General features: G+C 41.1%; 1 protein-coding gene across 5 annotated transcripts in view; it reads left to right on the forward strand.

Annotated features, from left to right (window-relative positions):
* Positions 1–9,279: 9,279 nt before the first annotated feature.
* Positions 9,280–17,561, forward strand: part of TUT7 (terminal uridylyl transferase 7) — a 32,132-nt gene continuing 23,850 nt past the window's right edge. For 3 of the 5 annotated variants that reach the window (XM_054054102.1, XM_054054104.1, XM_054054105.1), the window contains exons 1-6: positions 9,280–9,389; positions 10,873–11,399; positions 14,481–14,656; positions 15,219–15,335; positions 16,157–16,334; positions 16,760–16,848. In XM_054054102.1, the coding sequence (XP_053910077.1) occupies positions 10,904–11,399; positions 14,481–14,656; positions 15,219–15,335; positions 16,157–16,334; positions 16,760–16,848 (1,056 nt within the window). In that variant the 5' untranslated portion in view covers positions 9,280–9,389; positions 10,873–10,903. Of the gene's footprint in view, positions 9,390–10,872; positions 11,400–14,480; positions 14,716–15,218; positions 15,336–16,156; positions 16,335–16,759; positions 16,849–17,561 lie in introns of those variants that run through there. The other 2 variants (XM_054054103.1, XM_054054106.1) reach the window with 2 other exon arrangements.

Consider the following 17,561-nt stretch of genomic DNA (forward strand, 5'->3'; position numbering starts at 1 on the left):
CTTATACCCTCTCTGGGTAATTCTAAAGCACTTCATTTTTAACACCTGGAGATTTTCATTAGATTGCTCTCTACTAATAAATACATATTTGAACATTCAATCAAAAAGGTGTGAAAATCCAGGATTTTGGCTGAGTGTGCTGGTTTTGCCAGGGAATTTAATTTCTTCACAGTAGTGGCAGGGGGCAGTGTTTTAGATTTGTGCTGAAAACAGTATTGATAACAGGGATGCTTTAGTGCTTACACAGAATCGAGGCTTTTCCTGCTTCTCACACCACCCCACCAGTAAGTAGGTACAAGAAGCCGGGCGGGGACACAGCCAGGACAGATGACCCCAACTGACCAAAGAGATATCCCACACCATATGACATCACGTCCACCAATAAAGCTGCTACTCAGGCACCAACTGAGCATTGGTCAAACTCTGAATCTGATCTGTGCCATGCTCTTCTTTTTGCTGTACATGTTGAAAATGGATGTTGCCTTTTGCAGTTTTCTGTGCTCTGTAGTGCTTCCTGACGTTTTGCCAGGGAGATTTATTATTAAATCACTGGCCTTGAGCTTCATCTGTATTTCAAGTACCATCTCATGCAGACAATTAAAAATTACACTTATTCTATTGAGAGGTTTTTTGTGTAGGAAATACAGAATAGCACCTTCACCACCTTCTTCTTTTTCACCCTTGTTAAAATAACTTTTCAGTATCTTGAACATCCTTGGGTGGTCAAAATTCTTCTATTAGTATTTCTTAGGAATATTGCCCCAGCTTTTTCTAAGGTTGAGAAGCCACTTAGGAATATGATCCAGGCCCTGTCACATTGTGAACGTGGGTGGCAAGGCATGTAGGAGAAAAGGAGTACATATCTAGAAAAAATCTCACCTCTAATGGTCTGGATTTATCCCCAAGTGAGTGCAGGATCCTGACGAAGTAATAGAAAGTTTGAAAAAAAATAAAAGCCCTAGTTATTCCAAAGAGGCACAACTTAACGCACTATGCTGATGCCTGGCAAGCACCTACCAAACACTGCCTGATATTTTGTAGCACCCCAAAGGAGAAGGGAATGTCTCTGGATCCGAAAACATAACAATGGATACTGTGGCTAAACCAGAGACTGTATTAGTAACCTGTATAATTAAAAAGAAACAATGGAAGTGGAAGTTAACTCATTTAGTAAGGGATGAAGAAGCTTCTTCTAAGAGAGAAGAAAAGAGTCAGAACAGGCAGCCTGTTCAGCAGCAGACCGGTCACAAGAACAGAAGGAGGAAGAGACTGAGGTTATGAATGAGACAGAAAACAACCAATCCATATCAGTAAGTGAGCTGCAAGATACGCAAAAATATTTTAGCCATCAACAAGGAAATCAAATTCTTAGCTGGTTACTCAATCCTGCGATATTAGAGCCAACAGTCAGGAATTAGAGGGTAAGTAAGTCTGGCAGCTGGGATCCCTTGCTAAGAATAAGGCCATTGATAAAGGGGTTAGAAAGAGGGCAGGAGTCCTCAGTCTTTGGTGGTAACTCCTCTCAAGTGTGAAGGAACAGTATCCTTTCAAGAAAAAACCTGCAGATTCCAAAGCAAATGGACTGCCGTTGAGAGTGGTGCCCAAAGATCCAAAGATGAATCCAGTGCACATGGTCCATGTGGCAAAAGTTTATATGAAGAGCACTGACTAACATCCTGCCAATAATAAGACAGACACAGAGGAACCAACTATGGATGGATTGGCCAAACAACTCCAAACAACACAAATCATCTCACTTCAGGCCTCTGTGTCAGCTATGAAGGAACTGACCCCAAAATTGTCTGAGTAATCTGAGGATTGGTCTCCCTAACCCGCACCAATGATTGCTTTAGCTATTAAGAGTCAGCCTAGTTCTGTTCAAAGGAGAGGGTACTAGTGGCACACAGGATGTGTAACCCTGTGCATATTCTTCCCGTATGATGAGAGGGAAGACATAAGGAAGTTGGATGGTGAACCTACCCAGAGACTAGAAGAACAGGTACGGGAATTGCAAGGAAAAGCAACAGCCAAGAGGCATCCTTCTGGTACCTGAAAGGTGCTACAGGAAAGCGGGGGAGGGACTTTTTACAAAGGCTTGTAGTTGATAGGACTAGGGGCAATGGCTACAAAATGGAGAGGGGCAGATTTAGGCTACACATAAGCAAGAAATTCTTCACTATGATGAGCAAAAGCAGACAGGGGAGGTTGAATATGTTCACTGCTGCTCGTCTTGAAGACCTTGGAAGTTGATAATGAAAGAGACAGCTAGCAGAAGTTTACCGATAAGTGGGCATTGGAATGCAGAAGGCTGGAAAACAAACAGAAGAGACTGTCTGTACACAGTTCAAGGGGAAAAAACTTTTCTTCATCCTGAAGAAGGCTTCTTATTTCATCCCTAACACCCCGGCCCACGACCACCAAGAGGCACTACGCAGGCGCAAGACTGGAGCAAACTTTCCAGAACTAATTATAATACGAAGCAGAGAAAGGTTATGAGTATGTAGGAAGCACTTATAACTATGCATATCTTTACACTATAAGTAGCTCCTTGTTATGTTATACGGTGTGCAAGCTAGGAGGAGAACTCCCTTGCACCCCAGCTCTGGTAATAAACATACTTGCTTTATAACTCATTTTGGGTTATAGGATTTGATTCCACAAAACGACTATGAGAGTGATGAGACACTGGCACTGGTTGCCCAGGGAAGCTGTGGCTGCCCCATCCCTGAAGGTGGTCAGGTTGGATGGGGCCTTGGGCAGCCTGATCTAGTGGGAGGTGTCCCTGCCCATGGCAGGGGTGTTGGAACTACATGATTTTTAAGATCCCTTCCAACTCAAACCACTCTAAGATTCCATGATTCTATCATTACTGCTCCAGCGTCTGTTGGGCAGAAGAGAAGAACTGTTTCTACTTTTGACCCTGACGAAGGGACTTAGGTTTTGTAGTTACAAAAATCAAGTAATGAAGACTCCAACCAGGAAAAGAGGTGCCCTGCCTTTAGCGAGGTGGAAGAAAGAGACAGCTGGACTGTATGGATTCAATGGCCTGACACAGATGCCCCACAGGAGTATAAAGCTGTAGTGGCACTGGAGCACAGTGTACTCTAATACAGGCATATTACAAAGAGGAAGAATCCATCTGTATTTCTGGAGTGACAGGAGGGTCCCAAGACCTACCTGTGTTGGGGGCTGAGTTAAGACTAATTGGGAATGAGTAGCAATAACATCCTATCACGACTTCTCCAGTCCGGAGACGCCATGTATCCTTGGCACAGACTACCTCAGGAGAGGGTACCCAAAAGGGTACCAGTGAGCTGTTGGTATAGTTGCCTTGAGTATGGAGAAGAATAAAAGCGGTCTAGCTTGCCTGGTCTCTCAGTGGATCTTTCTATTGCAGGCTTGCTGCAGGTTAAAGAACAGCAGGTACCATGTCAGTGCACTGTTGAAAATATTGCAACAATCAAGACGCCTTGTCTCCCATCCATAAGCTGATCCGGTGACCACAGGGTCAAGGAGTGATCAGTAAGACCCTTTAACAGCCCCATATGGCCAGTGCAAAAATCTAATGCGGAGTGGCAGCCAACAGTGGATTATCATGGCCTTGAGTGATGTCACACCACTGCTCAGTGCTGCTGTACCAGAAATGGTAGAACTCCAATATGAAGTGGAGTCAAAGGCCACCAAGTGATACGCAGCCAGTGATATCACTAATGTCTTTTTCAGTTCCTTTACCAGCTGAGTGCAGGTGATAGTTTGCTTTCACCTGGAGGAGTAACACCTGGAACCTACTGCCCCAGGGGTGGAGATACAGCCCTACCATTTGTTATGGGTTAATAAAGACTGCACTATATCAGAGTGACACTCCTAAACAGCTGCAGTACTGTGTGTAAACATTTCCAGAACACCTGCATTGTGTGACGTAACACAGTGGAGGAAGTGTTTAAGAAGGAGACAAAAATAATCCAGATTTTTTTTAATATAAAACAAATTAAGGTCAAAGGATCTGCACAGGAAATCCAGTTTTTAGGAATAAAATGGCAAGATGGATATTGTGATAAGCCAATGGATGTAAGAAACAGTCTGGATCATTCCTTTTGGGGGAGGGAGGGGTGTCAAATCTATTCATGGGATCATTTTTGCTCAAGGACCTGTGTGTACACAGGATGGGGAAGTTCAATGTGTACCTTAAGGTGAGTTAATACTGGGTGAAAATAATCCATCCTGTGAGTTGTATGATGGCAGTGTTACATGCTGCTGTGTGCCACCACTACTGTGGGTGCCATATATCAAAGGTATTACAGCAGGACCCTCTTGCTGTTAATCAAGCTACAGGCAAGATGAGGAATTTGTTGCAATAAAACATACCCTAGTCCAAAGGACCACGGATGGAAAAAAAGATCTAATGGATATACTTTTAAATTCTTGTAACCCATGATTTGAGTCGCATTTTACAGGAAATACTACAGCAGAAACCACCTGAACCAAAGAAGGATGAACCTCACAAGTAGTGCAAGTGCAGCCTTGACCCAACTTGAGCTGCCTTTGGTTGTCAGTAACTCCTTGCAGCACACCATCTCTCCTGTCCTGAGTGAATACCATAACAGTGAAGCACACAGTGATAGAACAAATGAACTCAAAAAACATTTTGTGGATATTTATGGACATTTCCCAAATATTTTAGAAGGAAAAGGGTGGTTAATTAGGATGTATTGCAATAGGGTGTGAAACAAATTTACACTCAACAGTTAATTTAACTATTAAGGCAGGTATTCTTTATTCAGCGCTAGAGAAGCACTGGGACTTGTCCTCAGTGTGCTTCTACCCAACAGTGATTTCGGAGAACTTTATATACACAGAGGTGTCTTCATATTCATAGTTTTTCCATGAAATGACAAGCACACCTTTGTGGGAGCAATGCCAAGTGTATGGAAGATTAATTAGGACTAAGATAAAAATATGAAGCTGATACCAAGCATATCAAAATAAACATGATGAAACAACTAGGTGTTCCAAATAAGACACAGAGGATAATGAATCTTGAGTATCTGAGAAAGTCAGGCTGGGAAAACCCGCCTGGGAATGTGTGGAGTGAGAATGTGATTGAAGACAGTCATAAGTGTGGGTGTGAAAGACAGCCATGCTAAATATCCTGTTTGGCTTCATAGTTTGGGAAGCGGAGAGCTGTATAGATTTGCTTGAAAAAGAGGAGATAGCACACTTTCCTAATTTTGCTTCTATATGCCATGCTGATTAAAGAATAGACTTAGAGTAAAACTTCGAGTTCTGCATTTCCTTCATCACCACATACCTTATTCCTGGAATCTCGTTGTATATCTAGGGGGTTAAAAATAATTTCATCCAGAGCCATTAAAGCTTGGCCACACCTGAGCAGGGTGACAAGAAGATAAGGGTGGTTATCGTTATCTTAGTCATTGATCTTGTTGTTTCAACACATTGCAGTTGACACTCCATCTCACCATTTACAAATCACCATTTCAAGGTGGTACATGAGCATGTAGGTAGTATGGAAGAAAGGATGAAAAAATGTACTGTGTTTGGCTGAGATAGAGTTACATTTCTTCACATTAGGTGGTATGAGACTACGTTTTGGATTTGTGGTGGAAATTGATGCCATAAAAAAGCCAAACTCAATAATCAATGCCAATTTGATTATTAAGCAGGTATTTTTATTAAACAGTGCTGGGGTACACACAGGATAATTCCACCTAATGTGTCCAACTATTGAGGCTGGTCACATGACTTTTATACTGGTTGAACATACATATTCTTATAGATTCCAGGAAACACTGGTTAAACATACCTATTCATATAGATTCCAGGAAATACCGGTTAGATTATGGGAAATATTGATTAAACATACTTATCCATATAGATTCCAGGAAACACATTACATATTCATTATTTTTCTAAGAACTTACCATCATAGTTTATCACACACTCTCATATGTACATCACAGTTCCTCTGTGTCTTCAGAAGACTATGGTGGTCTTTATCTCCTTCACCACGTCAGTCAGGGATAAGTTTCTTAAAGACACACAATACTTGATTTGTTGCTTGTTTCAACTAGTAAACAAGCTAAACTCCTGTTACAACCACATTCTTTCTAACCACAAGCTGGCCAAAACATTATTATTATTATTACTGCTTAAACAAATTCATTCCCTTAACATAATTATTTATTCCTTCCTTCAACATAGTTGACAACACAGGGATATTTTAGTTACTGCCGAGCAGTGCTTACACAGTGTCAAGCACTTTTCTGCTTCTCGCAATACCCCACCAATTAGCATCCTGGGGATGCACAGGAAGCTGGGAGGGGACACAACATTAGGTCATGTTCTTTTCTGGTGTAAATGTGTCGGCTCCACCTTCTTCAGGAAAATCTCACTGTAAAATAGCTGGCTGAAAGATCTTCTGTCTTACCTGCAAGTGGTGCAATCTTCCACTGATGTAGACAAGCAGTAACATTTTCAATACACCTTAGCAGCTGAAAGCTGGAGAGTGCTGCAACAGTGAAACGCTAAGGTAACAACAACGGCAACCAAGAAATCTCTGAGTCAGAGTCAAAACAGGCACTCCACCTCTGCTCTCTACCACTGCTGTGCCAGAGCAACCCCACCTCCTCAGTACCAGTATGGCAGGTTTCTGATCCCCAGTTGGCCCAGTTTATCACACAACACCACAGAAAACTTCAATTTTATTTTTTCTTGGTGGGCAAGTTTTCCTAAAGGAAAAGAGTATCTTTCACACTATACAAAACAAACAAAGAAGCAAGCAAGCAAACAAACAAACAAACAAAAAAAAACAACCCCACCACTACTGTTTTAAAAACATACCAAATAGTTGTTCAAGCTAAGTAAATGTAATTGCAGACAAATTGGAAACGTAATGCCTTCCTTAAGCTGGAACAGAAAGTCTGTAGCAGATTCAAGATCAAGAAATTTCAGAGATTACATCTCTTCAAAAATATGATTCTGTGACGCCTAATACCATGACTTGTTCTTTAAGTTCAATCATATCATTTATTTGCATCTGGCTCATCTTGATTTAGTGAGTTGTGGACTTCTCATGTTTTTCAATTTATCTCTTTAGTTTTTTTCTACTCCAGGTAAATTTAGTAAGACCTGCTAAATTTCTCTGATTTCTCTGAGACCAGATGCTCTTTCCCATTTCAGTATAATTGCATTCAATACACTAAGTTTACAGTGTATCGTTATTAGTCTAATTGAAATCTAAAACACAGTCTGTAAGTTTCATAAAAAGATTGGCCTACACTCAGTAATTCTGTGATTTTTGTAGCAGTCTATGGGTCAGTTTGCTTTCTAGCTTGTTCATCTACCTAAGCCTGACCACGCATCCTGAAATTTTTGGGTATGACATACGTTTTCATTATGAAAATATACATTTCAGGTATGTCTCCTACAGAATGGAATAGATTGCATTGGAGGTGAGGAGCTCACCAGTATTAACAAAGCTTCTTAAATAAGGCTGGTGACTTCGAAGGGATAAATCGGTGTTGTTCAGTATCTTAGAACAAAGGTGTTAGAGGTTATGACGTAAATATACACCCTTGCTATTATCGACTTGGACAGCATGGATCACGATACCATGCAGGGTAGATGATTTGTATTTTCTTTGACTTGCAGATAAGTGGAATGGTAAATAAAGAAAAAAAAAATGAATACTGTATGGTATTATGAAGTTATTCGACCTATTTGCTCTCTTATTTCTTTGTAAGAACAGGAACTTTAGTTACATAACAATGCCCAGATCTTGAGACAGTGTTGCATGGATGCCCTAGAGAGGAACTCCTGTAAGAACAAACATTGTTTGACCCATTGATCAGAGGAAAAAAACACAAAATACACTGGTCTCTTAATTCATCAAGAAACGCAATATGTTGATGAGGGAAATAGAATTTTTTCTTCTACAGGAAACCTGGCACATATCCTCTTCTCCAGCTGCCACAGGTTTTTCTGCTTCCTGTATTTTGTGTTTCTGTTTCTCATGAGTACTTTTATTTGAACAACAGCTACTTTGACTGCTGTGGTCAGTTTGATGGGACACACAGACTGTATGGGGCTGGGTTTGGTATAGGCAGAGTGGCAACATGCCCAACTGGAGTACACCAATCCGGAGTATTTGAGACCTCATCTGGAGTACTGTGTCCGGTTCTGCAATCCCCAACATAATAAAGATACGGAACTGTTGGAAAGGGTCCGGAGGAGAGCTACAAAGATGATCCAAGGGCTGGAGCACCTCCCATACAAGCACAGGCTGAGAGATTTGGGCTTGTTCAGCCTGGAGAAGAGAAGGATCAGAGGAGAACCTATAGTGACCTTCCAGTACCTGAAGGGGCTACAGGGAAGCTGGAGAGGAGCTATTCATAAAGGCTTGTGGGGATAGGACAAGGGGGAACAGGTATAAACTGGAGAGGGGCAGATTTAGACTGGACATAAGGAGGAATTTCTTCACCATGAGGCACAGGTTGCCCAGGGAAGCTGTGGATGCGTCATCCCTGGAGGTGTTCAAGGCCAGGTTGGATGGGGCCTTGGGCAGCCTGATCTAGTGGGAGGTGTACCTGCCCATGGCAGGGGGGTTGGAACTGGATGATCTTTAAGGTCCCTTCCAACCCAAACCATTCTATGATTCTGTGTCCGGGAATGATTTTTAAGGTTCAACACAAACAATTCTATAATTCATAGAATAGGTTGTTTTGGACCTTAAAAATCATGCAGTTCCACCCCCCCCGTAATGGACACGGACACATCCGGGGGCTCTTCTGCAGCCATGGCTTATAGGATACTGTCCCCATGACCGCTCGTGCCAATCCCCGCTCCCACCCACGGGTGCTACTACGAGTTACGCCTTCTTCGCCGACCAACCCCCGATCCACTGTGGGAGGGGTGACCGAGAGGGAAGGGTCTCCGGGGGAGAGAAGCCACATCCTCGGGCACCGCCCCAGACCCCGCAGCCCACGAGAAGTCGCTCACGCCATGCCCTAGGCCACGCCCCCAGGCCACGCCCACATAGTGCTGGCCACATTCACTCGGTTGGCCACGCCCCTTTTGTTGATTGGCCACTCCGCCTTGATTGACTACGCATTCGTGCTTGGTCACGCCCCATTATGACCACGCCCCTTCCCGACTCGGCCACGCCCCCGGCCGCTCCGCGGCCGCAATTCTGGCAATGCCACGCCCTCGTTGGCCACGCCCTTGCTGGTCACGCCTCCTCACCCGATCACGCACCCATGGAGGCGTGGTCTGGCTGCCGGAAGTCCATGTCGAGGGGCCGCAGGAGGGAGCGGCGTAGCTTCCGGCGAGGCACAATGGCGGTGTGGCTGTAGCTGGGGATAGCTCTGCGGCCGGTGAGTGGCTGTCTCTCGGTTAGCGGTGGCCGGGCCAGGCGTTCCCCAGCGGCGGGCGGCGTTCCTCGGCGCGCTCTCGGCCGCCTCTGGGCCTCCAGTCCCTGGGCCGCGGGTGCCCGGCTGAGGCGGGCCGCCGCCTTACACTGGCTGCGCCCCCGCGCGTTCCCGGGCCTCCGGTGTTTGCGGGTGACGAGGAGGCAGGAGAAGCTGAGGAACTACAGCGGCCCCGGGGTGGGCAGGAAGGGAAGGGCCGCCGCGTGGAGTTGCGCCCGCGTACCGTGTTCGCGGCGCGGTGGTGACGGAGCCGGGACCGTCTCCCCCTGCCCGGGTCCCGTCGGCGGCTTGGCCGGCGCTGCCCGTCGCTTCTGGCTCCGCGCGGAGTCGCCTCGTCCCCCGGCTGCTTTGCAGCTCGCCCTCCGCGGCAGCTGCCCAGCCACGGCCGGGTCAGCCCGTCACGTCGTGATCGGAAGCCAGAGATGAGTGTGAACTCTGACTCTGTGCTCCCTTCCAGCGCAGGGACTGTGTCATCATCCAGCTTGGCGGCTGGTGTGGCCGTTGCTTCTTGCTCTGAAACAAGCTGGGTTTAAGTCACTCTGAAACTTGGATTTGATGTCAGGTTTTGTCTTAAAATGGGAATGGAGTTCGCTCTGAGTTTGAAACTTTTTTCAACTCTTGGCTCGAATGTCTGTGTCTCCACGGTCATACGTAGCTAGCCATGAATTCAGGTCTTTAGGACAGGAATCCTGTTTGTTTTGTCACCCCTGTGAGCGCAAAACACTATTTCTGTTTAAGAGGGGGACAAACAGTAAAAGCCTCAAGCCTATAGAGGCAGACATTGAGATGCCTAGGGCTGCATTTTTGGCCTGCAGAACTTTAGAAAAAAAAAAAGGTTTAAGAAAATCAGCAGCATTGTTTCTTAATCATTGTGTCAGCTTTGCCTGACAGATCGATTGCTACGCAACATTTACATCTCCTCTGATTGCAATTTTCATTTTTAACAAGGTGAACGGTGTCTGTTGTGGGGAAGGAGGGATATTCAGATGATGCAGGATGGCTTTGAGTCCATTCTCGTTATTGCCATCTACATATTCTACTTGCTGCGAAGTTCCCTCAGTCATTCTTTAAAAGTTTTCCTGTACTGAGCTGACACTCTGATGCCTACTCTTAAAAGTGGCTTTCTGTTCTAAAGGTGTCTAGACCTTAAAGTCTGAAAAAGTTATAGGCTATTTCTGTATTTTCAGAACCACCCATAGGTGTTAGACTTTTTAAGAGGAGGAGAAACCTAGCTGAGTTTTGAGCTGCCTTTTGTTTGGCAGGCACCAATTTTGCTTTCCACCAAGACTTGCTTGCCTTCTTGGAATTGCAAAGCCAGGGCTTTGTTGAGATTTCTGTAACATCTTGTAACCTATTATTATATGTTAAAAAATTAGAAGTTGTACTTTAAAATTAATCAAGTGATAAACACTCTTTTTTTAACTTCTAGGTGAGGATCACTGAGTTGAATAGCAGTAACCATGGGAGATGCTGCAAGACTTTGCTTTGCCACACAGAATAAGGAACAGGAAACTTTATGTCAAGAAGAGTTAAAAGGGAGTCCGTTACAAAAAGGCTACGGAGCCATGGATGAATATGGAAATGGCCATAGCAATAAAATTGATACCAGCCTGCAAAAGAAAAAGGGAAGACCAGGTCATTACGGCAGCAGTCCCAGGCAAGGGCCACGCATGGTTTTGAGTAGCCCAGATTCTCTTAAAAATACAGCTTACAGTCCAGGGTCAAAGTTAAATGACACCCAAAGAGACCAGATGAAGAAGTGGGTCCCTAATGACCACCATGGTAGTTCGGAGAACTGGAGAGCCTACAGATCTGTTGCCTGGATTCCTGCACATAGCAGGACAAGAAAGGACTCTTTTCGCGAGGTTGAAGGTACTGGAAACAGAAACGTAAGACGACAAATTCAGGAAAGCTTTATGAGTGAAGATGTGCCAGATACGCAGAAAGGAGGCTCTGGTAATCACCATGTTTGTTTTCATGTAGCTGTCCAGTGAAGTAGCTTTTTGTGTGTTTTACTGTAAAGTAAAATTTCAATATTCACTGTTAAACAAAAAGATCTTTTTTTCCTTGACATCTATTGCAAACTGTTGATGCAGAATTTTTTATTGAATTGTGTTGTCTTTGTAAGTTAGTTGGTAAGATCTAGAAGTAAGTAGATTGAAATGTCTGTGAGCATCCCTGTTTGCAGTTTTCTGGCTACAATTTGATTCAATCTCTCAAGGCTGGTAGGGGATGTTTCAGTTAAGCTGATACAGAGTAAGAGTTTTGAAGCTACCAGTGAGGTCTGTTAGCAACAAATCCTAATGAAAATTGAAAACACTGCCTCATAGATCTTTTGAGAACTTAATACTTAGCAACAGTAATATAGCAATGACACAACTAATTCTCCATGCATATTGAACTTCTCTGTAGACAGTTGGCTCTAATAATGAGAATACAATGGCAGGGAGCTTGGAAGAAGATGATCTTTAAGGTCCCTTCCAACCCTAACTATTCTATGATTCTGCAAGCCCAAAGTGCTGAAATGCAAGAAAGAACAGGCTAAGGGAGGGTAAACTGATCAATATCATGAGATCTTCATTGAATCTGAGTACTGGAAGGAAGTGTGAGTAGATCAAAGCAGAAAGATGATTGCTGTTACTTTAACTAGGAATGTCAACTGCAGAAGAAAAGGAGGAAAATTTATTAGGAAGTGGGTTTTATATGAAATTGTGCTGAATCAGAAGATGATAATGAGTAGTCTGTCATGGTGTTGTGAGGCAGAGAAGAGCAAGAAGAATGCCAGGGCACATAGAAAACAACTGTAACAATCCCCAATCTTTCTGCAAAAGGAAAGGCTAGAGAGGCATGGTAGTGGTTGTAAGCTGTCTAGAAAGGTATTAAAAATCTGATGTGGTAATCTGGCTTGCATCTTTACAACAGATGAGATACAAAGCAATGGGTCTTAAATTGAGCAAGAAAACTTCAGGGAAGGAATAATGGGTAATTTGTTAATGGTAAAGCTAGTGAAGTACTGGAGAGGTTGTCTGAACAGCTCATAGTGTGTGTACCTCGAGGCGTTTAAGAACAGGTTGGGTGAGCATTTCTCAGGATTGGCAAAGTTCATTTCTTCCTGCTGCAAAGCACAGGCATGGCATAGCTAATCTCTTGAGGTCCCTTCAAAAGCTCTAATAAAGTCAAGTACCAAATGATCACTAAAAAATGTTTCTTTTAGTGTTTTCTTTTACTTGAAATCTTTTATTGCAGTTGTCACTTTCCTTTACTTTTATGCCTTTGTGCAATAGCTCATAAGGAAGGAGTTTGCCATATCTGAGACACTAATTTTTCTGTACGGACTTTAATTTCAACTTGCGTTTAAGTACTTATTTAGTCATTGACCTATAAGTAGATTGTCACTACTGTAACTACAAAATGTTAGATGTATTTCTTTACTTTGCAATTTTTTTAAGTTACTTAGTGGATACAAAAATAATTGGCAAGCAGGTGTTTGTCACATACTTTTCTGCAGTGGCATTCCTTTAATACACTTTTTACATTTTTTACACTTTAATACACTAATCAGCATGGAAAATGGAAGGTATCTATAAAGTTCAGAGACTTAGACCTGAGTCAGCCCTCAGTTCCTGCTCCTTGGAGCTTCTTTTGGCGTACTGTTCCTGCAGCCCATTAAACTTTAGTTCTGTTTATTCCAGCATAAGCTTGCGCTGCTGCTGAAAGAAATAATGGCATTTGTCTGCTGTTCCTGTTTACAACATTAGCACATACACACTACTTAGTGAACTGAATCAAACAACTGGTTGAAAACACACAACCATGTTGTTTCCCTTTTGCCAGTTATTGGAGATAAAAATTGTGATGGCAGTAAAGAAACTTCGTGGATGTATTTGGTAGAGCAGTTTTGGTTTATCTTTTTTTTTTTCCTATTATTACAAGTTATGCCATTTTACAGGGTCTAAGAAAGTCTCAAACTTTCTCAGAAACAGGGTAGCTTAGAAATTCCATGCATCTGGACACCCTGCATAGCTATTCAAGTGACAAGTAAGATGTGATCTAAAGTCAAATCTGAAGTCATGTGTGAAAATCTGGCCTGTATATATTCATTCCTATATTAAATAGGAACGAATTAAATTTATATAATATATAAAATATATATTATTTTTATAGATATTCTTTGGACTAGTAGCAATTCCTACTTCAAAATGTGTTTCAAAACTATGACAAACTTTGCTTAAAAGTAGAAGTGATATTTGCATTAATTTGTTCTCGAACTTTTGCTGTAAATAAAAAGCTTTCTAAGCATGTTTATTCTGCTGGTTGTATGCCTTTATTAAGCACCATATACAAATATGTAGCAAGTTCTTTTTTTTTTTTTTTTTTTTTTTTACTTACGTAACCAATAGGGATTTTTTTTTTTCATTTTTCTGTGAAGGCATTACTACACCATATGCTGGTTTAATTGATAGGCAAATTACACTAACAGGCAGTTATTACTGGTGGTGATAAATTGTTGTATGTCAGTGAAGCCATGGCAGTGTTATACTATAGTTCTTAGCTCTTAAAAATCATTTAGACTGGCCTACACTCAATAATTCTGTGATTTCTGTAGTGGTCTATGGGTCATTTTGCTTTCTAACTTGTTCATCTACCTAAGCCTGACCGCGCATCCTGAAATCTTTGGATATGTTCTACCTTTTCATTATGACATACAGGTATGCCTCTACTATGCAGTGAAATGGATTGCATTGGAGGTGAGGAGCTTGCCAGTTTTAACAAAGCTTCCTAAATAAGGCTGGTGACTTCAAAGGGATAAATTTGTGTTGTTCAGTATCTTAGAACAAAGGTGTTAGAGGTTATGACATAAATACACACTGTTGCTATTATAGACTTGGACAGCATGGATCACAATACCATGCAGGGTAGATGATTTGTATTTACTTTGACTCGCAGATAAGTGGAATGGTAATTAAAGAAAAAAATTAAATGCTGTGTGGTATTCTGAAGTTATTTGACATATTTGCTCTCTTATTTCTTTGTAAGAAGTGAAGCAGCTTAGGAAACAAAGAAGATCAAGAAGAACTAGAAAAGAAGAGTATGATCAAGGTGAAGTTGATGATCCAGTTGTAGATGAATCTGTGCTGTCGGCAAAAGAACTTCTAGGACTGCAGCAAGCTGAAGAACGATTGAAGCGAGACTACGTTTATAGACTGAAGAAGGTGTCTTTACTTGTATAGTCCTCCTGTTATTTATTTTTTCTGTAAATACAGTATAGAAGGTACACAAGTCATTTTTCTGGCTGTGTCTAGAAGTCTAGTTATATTAGGATTGATACAACTTACAAAAGGTGCAGTTAATGAATTGTCAAGAGAAAGCAGGTTATCCTTTGTTTTTTTCTATAATAAATCTAGATTGGGCAGCAGTTTAAGCAGAAAAATTGCTGTTGCTTTAGTTCGTTAATTAACATCAGATCACCAGGTGTTTGGGCGGTGGACCAGAAAAGTTTTGTTTTATGTTTATTTGTTTAACATATTCTTCCACGGGCACTGGCTATTTGCCACTGTAAAAGACAAGGGATTTGGCTTGACTGACCCAGTATGACTGTTCTTCTGGCATTGTATTTGATATGCAAACCTTCTGACTGTAAAGATAGAGTTAAGAAAGCCAAAGTGAGTGTTTCTGATCATCAGAGTTACAGTCATTCAGCTTAGCAACGGTATTGAATGAATGAAGGTAATATCTTTCTGTATTTTTCAAGATTTTTTACTATCCTTATTTTAGCAACCTCGCAGCTATCCGTTAGCAAAATATACCTGCAAATTGTGTGATGTTTTGATTGAATCAGTGGCTTTTGCTCATAAGCATATTAAAGAGAAAAGACACAAGAAAAGCCTAAAGGTGAGTTAAGGATGAGAAAAAGTATAAAATGCAGGCTAATGAAACTGTCTTTACCCTACTAATGAAGTGAAACTGCACGGCTTCTAAAATCATTCCTCATTTATTTTTTACCATGTTTGAATCTTTTTAAAAACCGTTATGTAGTGATACTGGTAAAAAGAGTAAATTTGGGATCTGGAATTTGTTTCTGCCCTCAGCTTTGGAATTTAATCTGCACTTTTTCATGCACGTTAAAGGAAGTTCTTATGTAAAGTGTAACTTGGTGATATTTCGCTACTATTGACTGAAGTATAATGAAAAAGCTGTGCTGACTATTTTGATGTTTTATAACTCTTCTTGTCGACTAGTTATGTATTATTCTTACTATATTTCATTGGCGTATTTCAACAATTAAGAGTCTTGATCAAGTCCAGAGCAATGAGAAATAACTATAAGCAAATATAGTTGGTATGGCAGAATTGGAAATTATAACCTATATATTAGGGTGAAGATTTCAATTCAGAAATACTTTCAGTGAAGTTAAGAATTTGTAGAGTGTTACAGACTTGTTTCTAAATAAAGGAAATAGGTTTGTTTTGGACATAAATATCAAAATAATTTCTAGCATAGCCTCAATTTACTTCATATTTTTTATTTAAATGTATGTCTTCTCTTTCTTCTGCTTTCTCTTCCCTTTTTTTTTCTTTCTATATTTGCTTCCAATACCTCCCAATTATCTGGAAAACGTGTAGTGGTCTTAGTTGGCATAAGTTGCAGGCTTTCATTATATCATATTAAGCAACTGAAGAGAATAATTTAAAATGTGTGTATTAACTTTAAAGGAAAAGCAAGAAGAACTGCTGCTGACTGCTCTGCCTCCTCCAATGCCTTCCCAGATAAAAGCTATTGATATTGCTATTGAAAATGTAGTGCGGGAGTTTGGCTTAAGTAACGAAGATCTAGAGGAAAGGCTCAACATTAAAACAGTGATGGAAAATCTACTGCGTCAAAAACTGCCAGGTATCATTTGCAGTACATTTTTAAATTCTGGAAGTGCCAACATTAAAACAAACAGGCAGTAGCTTATAAGTGGAAAACTTTGGCTAGCTAAATTCTGAAAGATATCTTTAGTTACTAGTCTGTTGAATGACATGATGGGGCAGTATAGCCTTGTATAATTACAGTGGTGCTTATGACTTGGACCTGTAGTAAATGAAGATGAACAGGATGTGGAGGGGGCAGTTGACCCTTATGATAAGACCTCATTAGCAACAGCATTGAAGACAAGGTTTACTAACACAATTCTTTGCTGTTGGAAGACCTGTCTGCGTTTCCTGCGGTTACCAAAACTGATGTAGGTTTATGATCTATGGACAATACCGTAAAGTAGATACAGACTTAGAATTAAGTATAAAGTAAATGCAGTAAAATTCTTTTTATTGCAGAATGCTCATTAAGATTGTATGGCTCCTCCTATAGCAGATTCGGTTTCAAAACTTCAGACATAAACATAGATATCCAGTTTCCTGCCAGCGTAAGTAAGACTATTTTAATAAGTATGTCTAAGTGGTTTTGAATGTTCGTACCTTTATGTAGGTTATAGTTTAAATATAACTTAGTGTGATAATAGCACTTTTTGTGAAAATGCATTGGTTAAAACAAAGCTACCACATTAAGATGGTCTTGAAGTGACATTCCTTGCTTCATACACCAATTGTGGTTAGGCAGTATAATGCACCTTTGTTTTATCAAATCTTCTTTCTGAAAAACTGAGAACGCTTAAACCATCTGTATTTTTAGCATTCCTATGACATGGATCATTATTTACCTTCTCTTACAGCTGGATCAAATGGCACTTCCATGGTGTTGTTTTTATACTCATAGACGTACGTCAGAGTTTGATTGCCAGATTATTTTTGAGCCGTGAAACCATCTTACATCATTTAGATGTGAAATAATTTTAAGTCTTGGTTTGTCATGCTAGTTGTTTCAATATATCTTTGTGCTTGAAAATTGAAAAGGAATTAAGGACTCTGAAAAGCTTTTGATTCCATACTTAAACTTATTCCTGCTGTAGTTGATTTGTAGTCTCATAGTTAAAATTCAGCATTACCTCTAGGAAGGAGAGATGGAAATATTGTAGGGAGAAAGAATGATCCAAGTTCATAAAGTCCATCTATTTAAAAAACTATATTTTTAATCTTTGATGTGAGGTAGATATGCTATGTCAGAAAGCAATCATTTAAG

The sequence above is a fragment of the Cuculus canorus genome, chromosome Z (genome assembly GCF_017976375.1).
Source record: "Cuculus canorus isolate bCucCan1 chromosome Z, bCucCan1.pri, whole genome shotgun sequence".
In the NCBI taxonomy this organism is placed as follows: domain Eukaryota; kingdom Metazoa; phylum Chordata; class Aves; order Cuculiformes; family Cuculidae; genus Cuculus; species Cuculus canorus.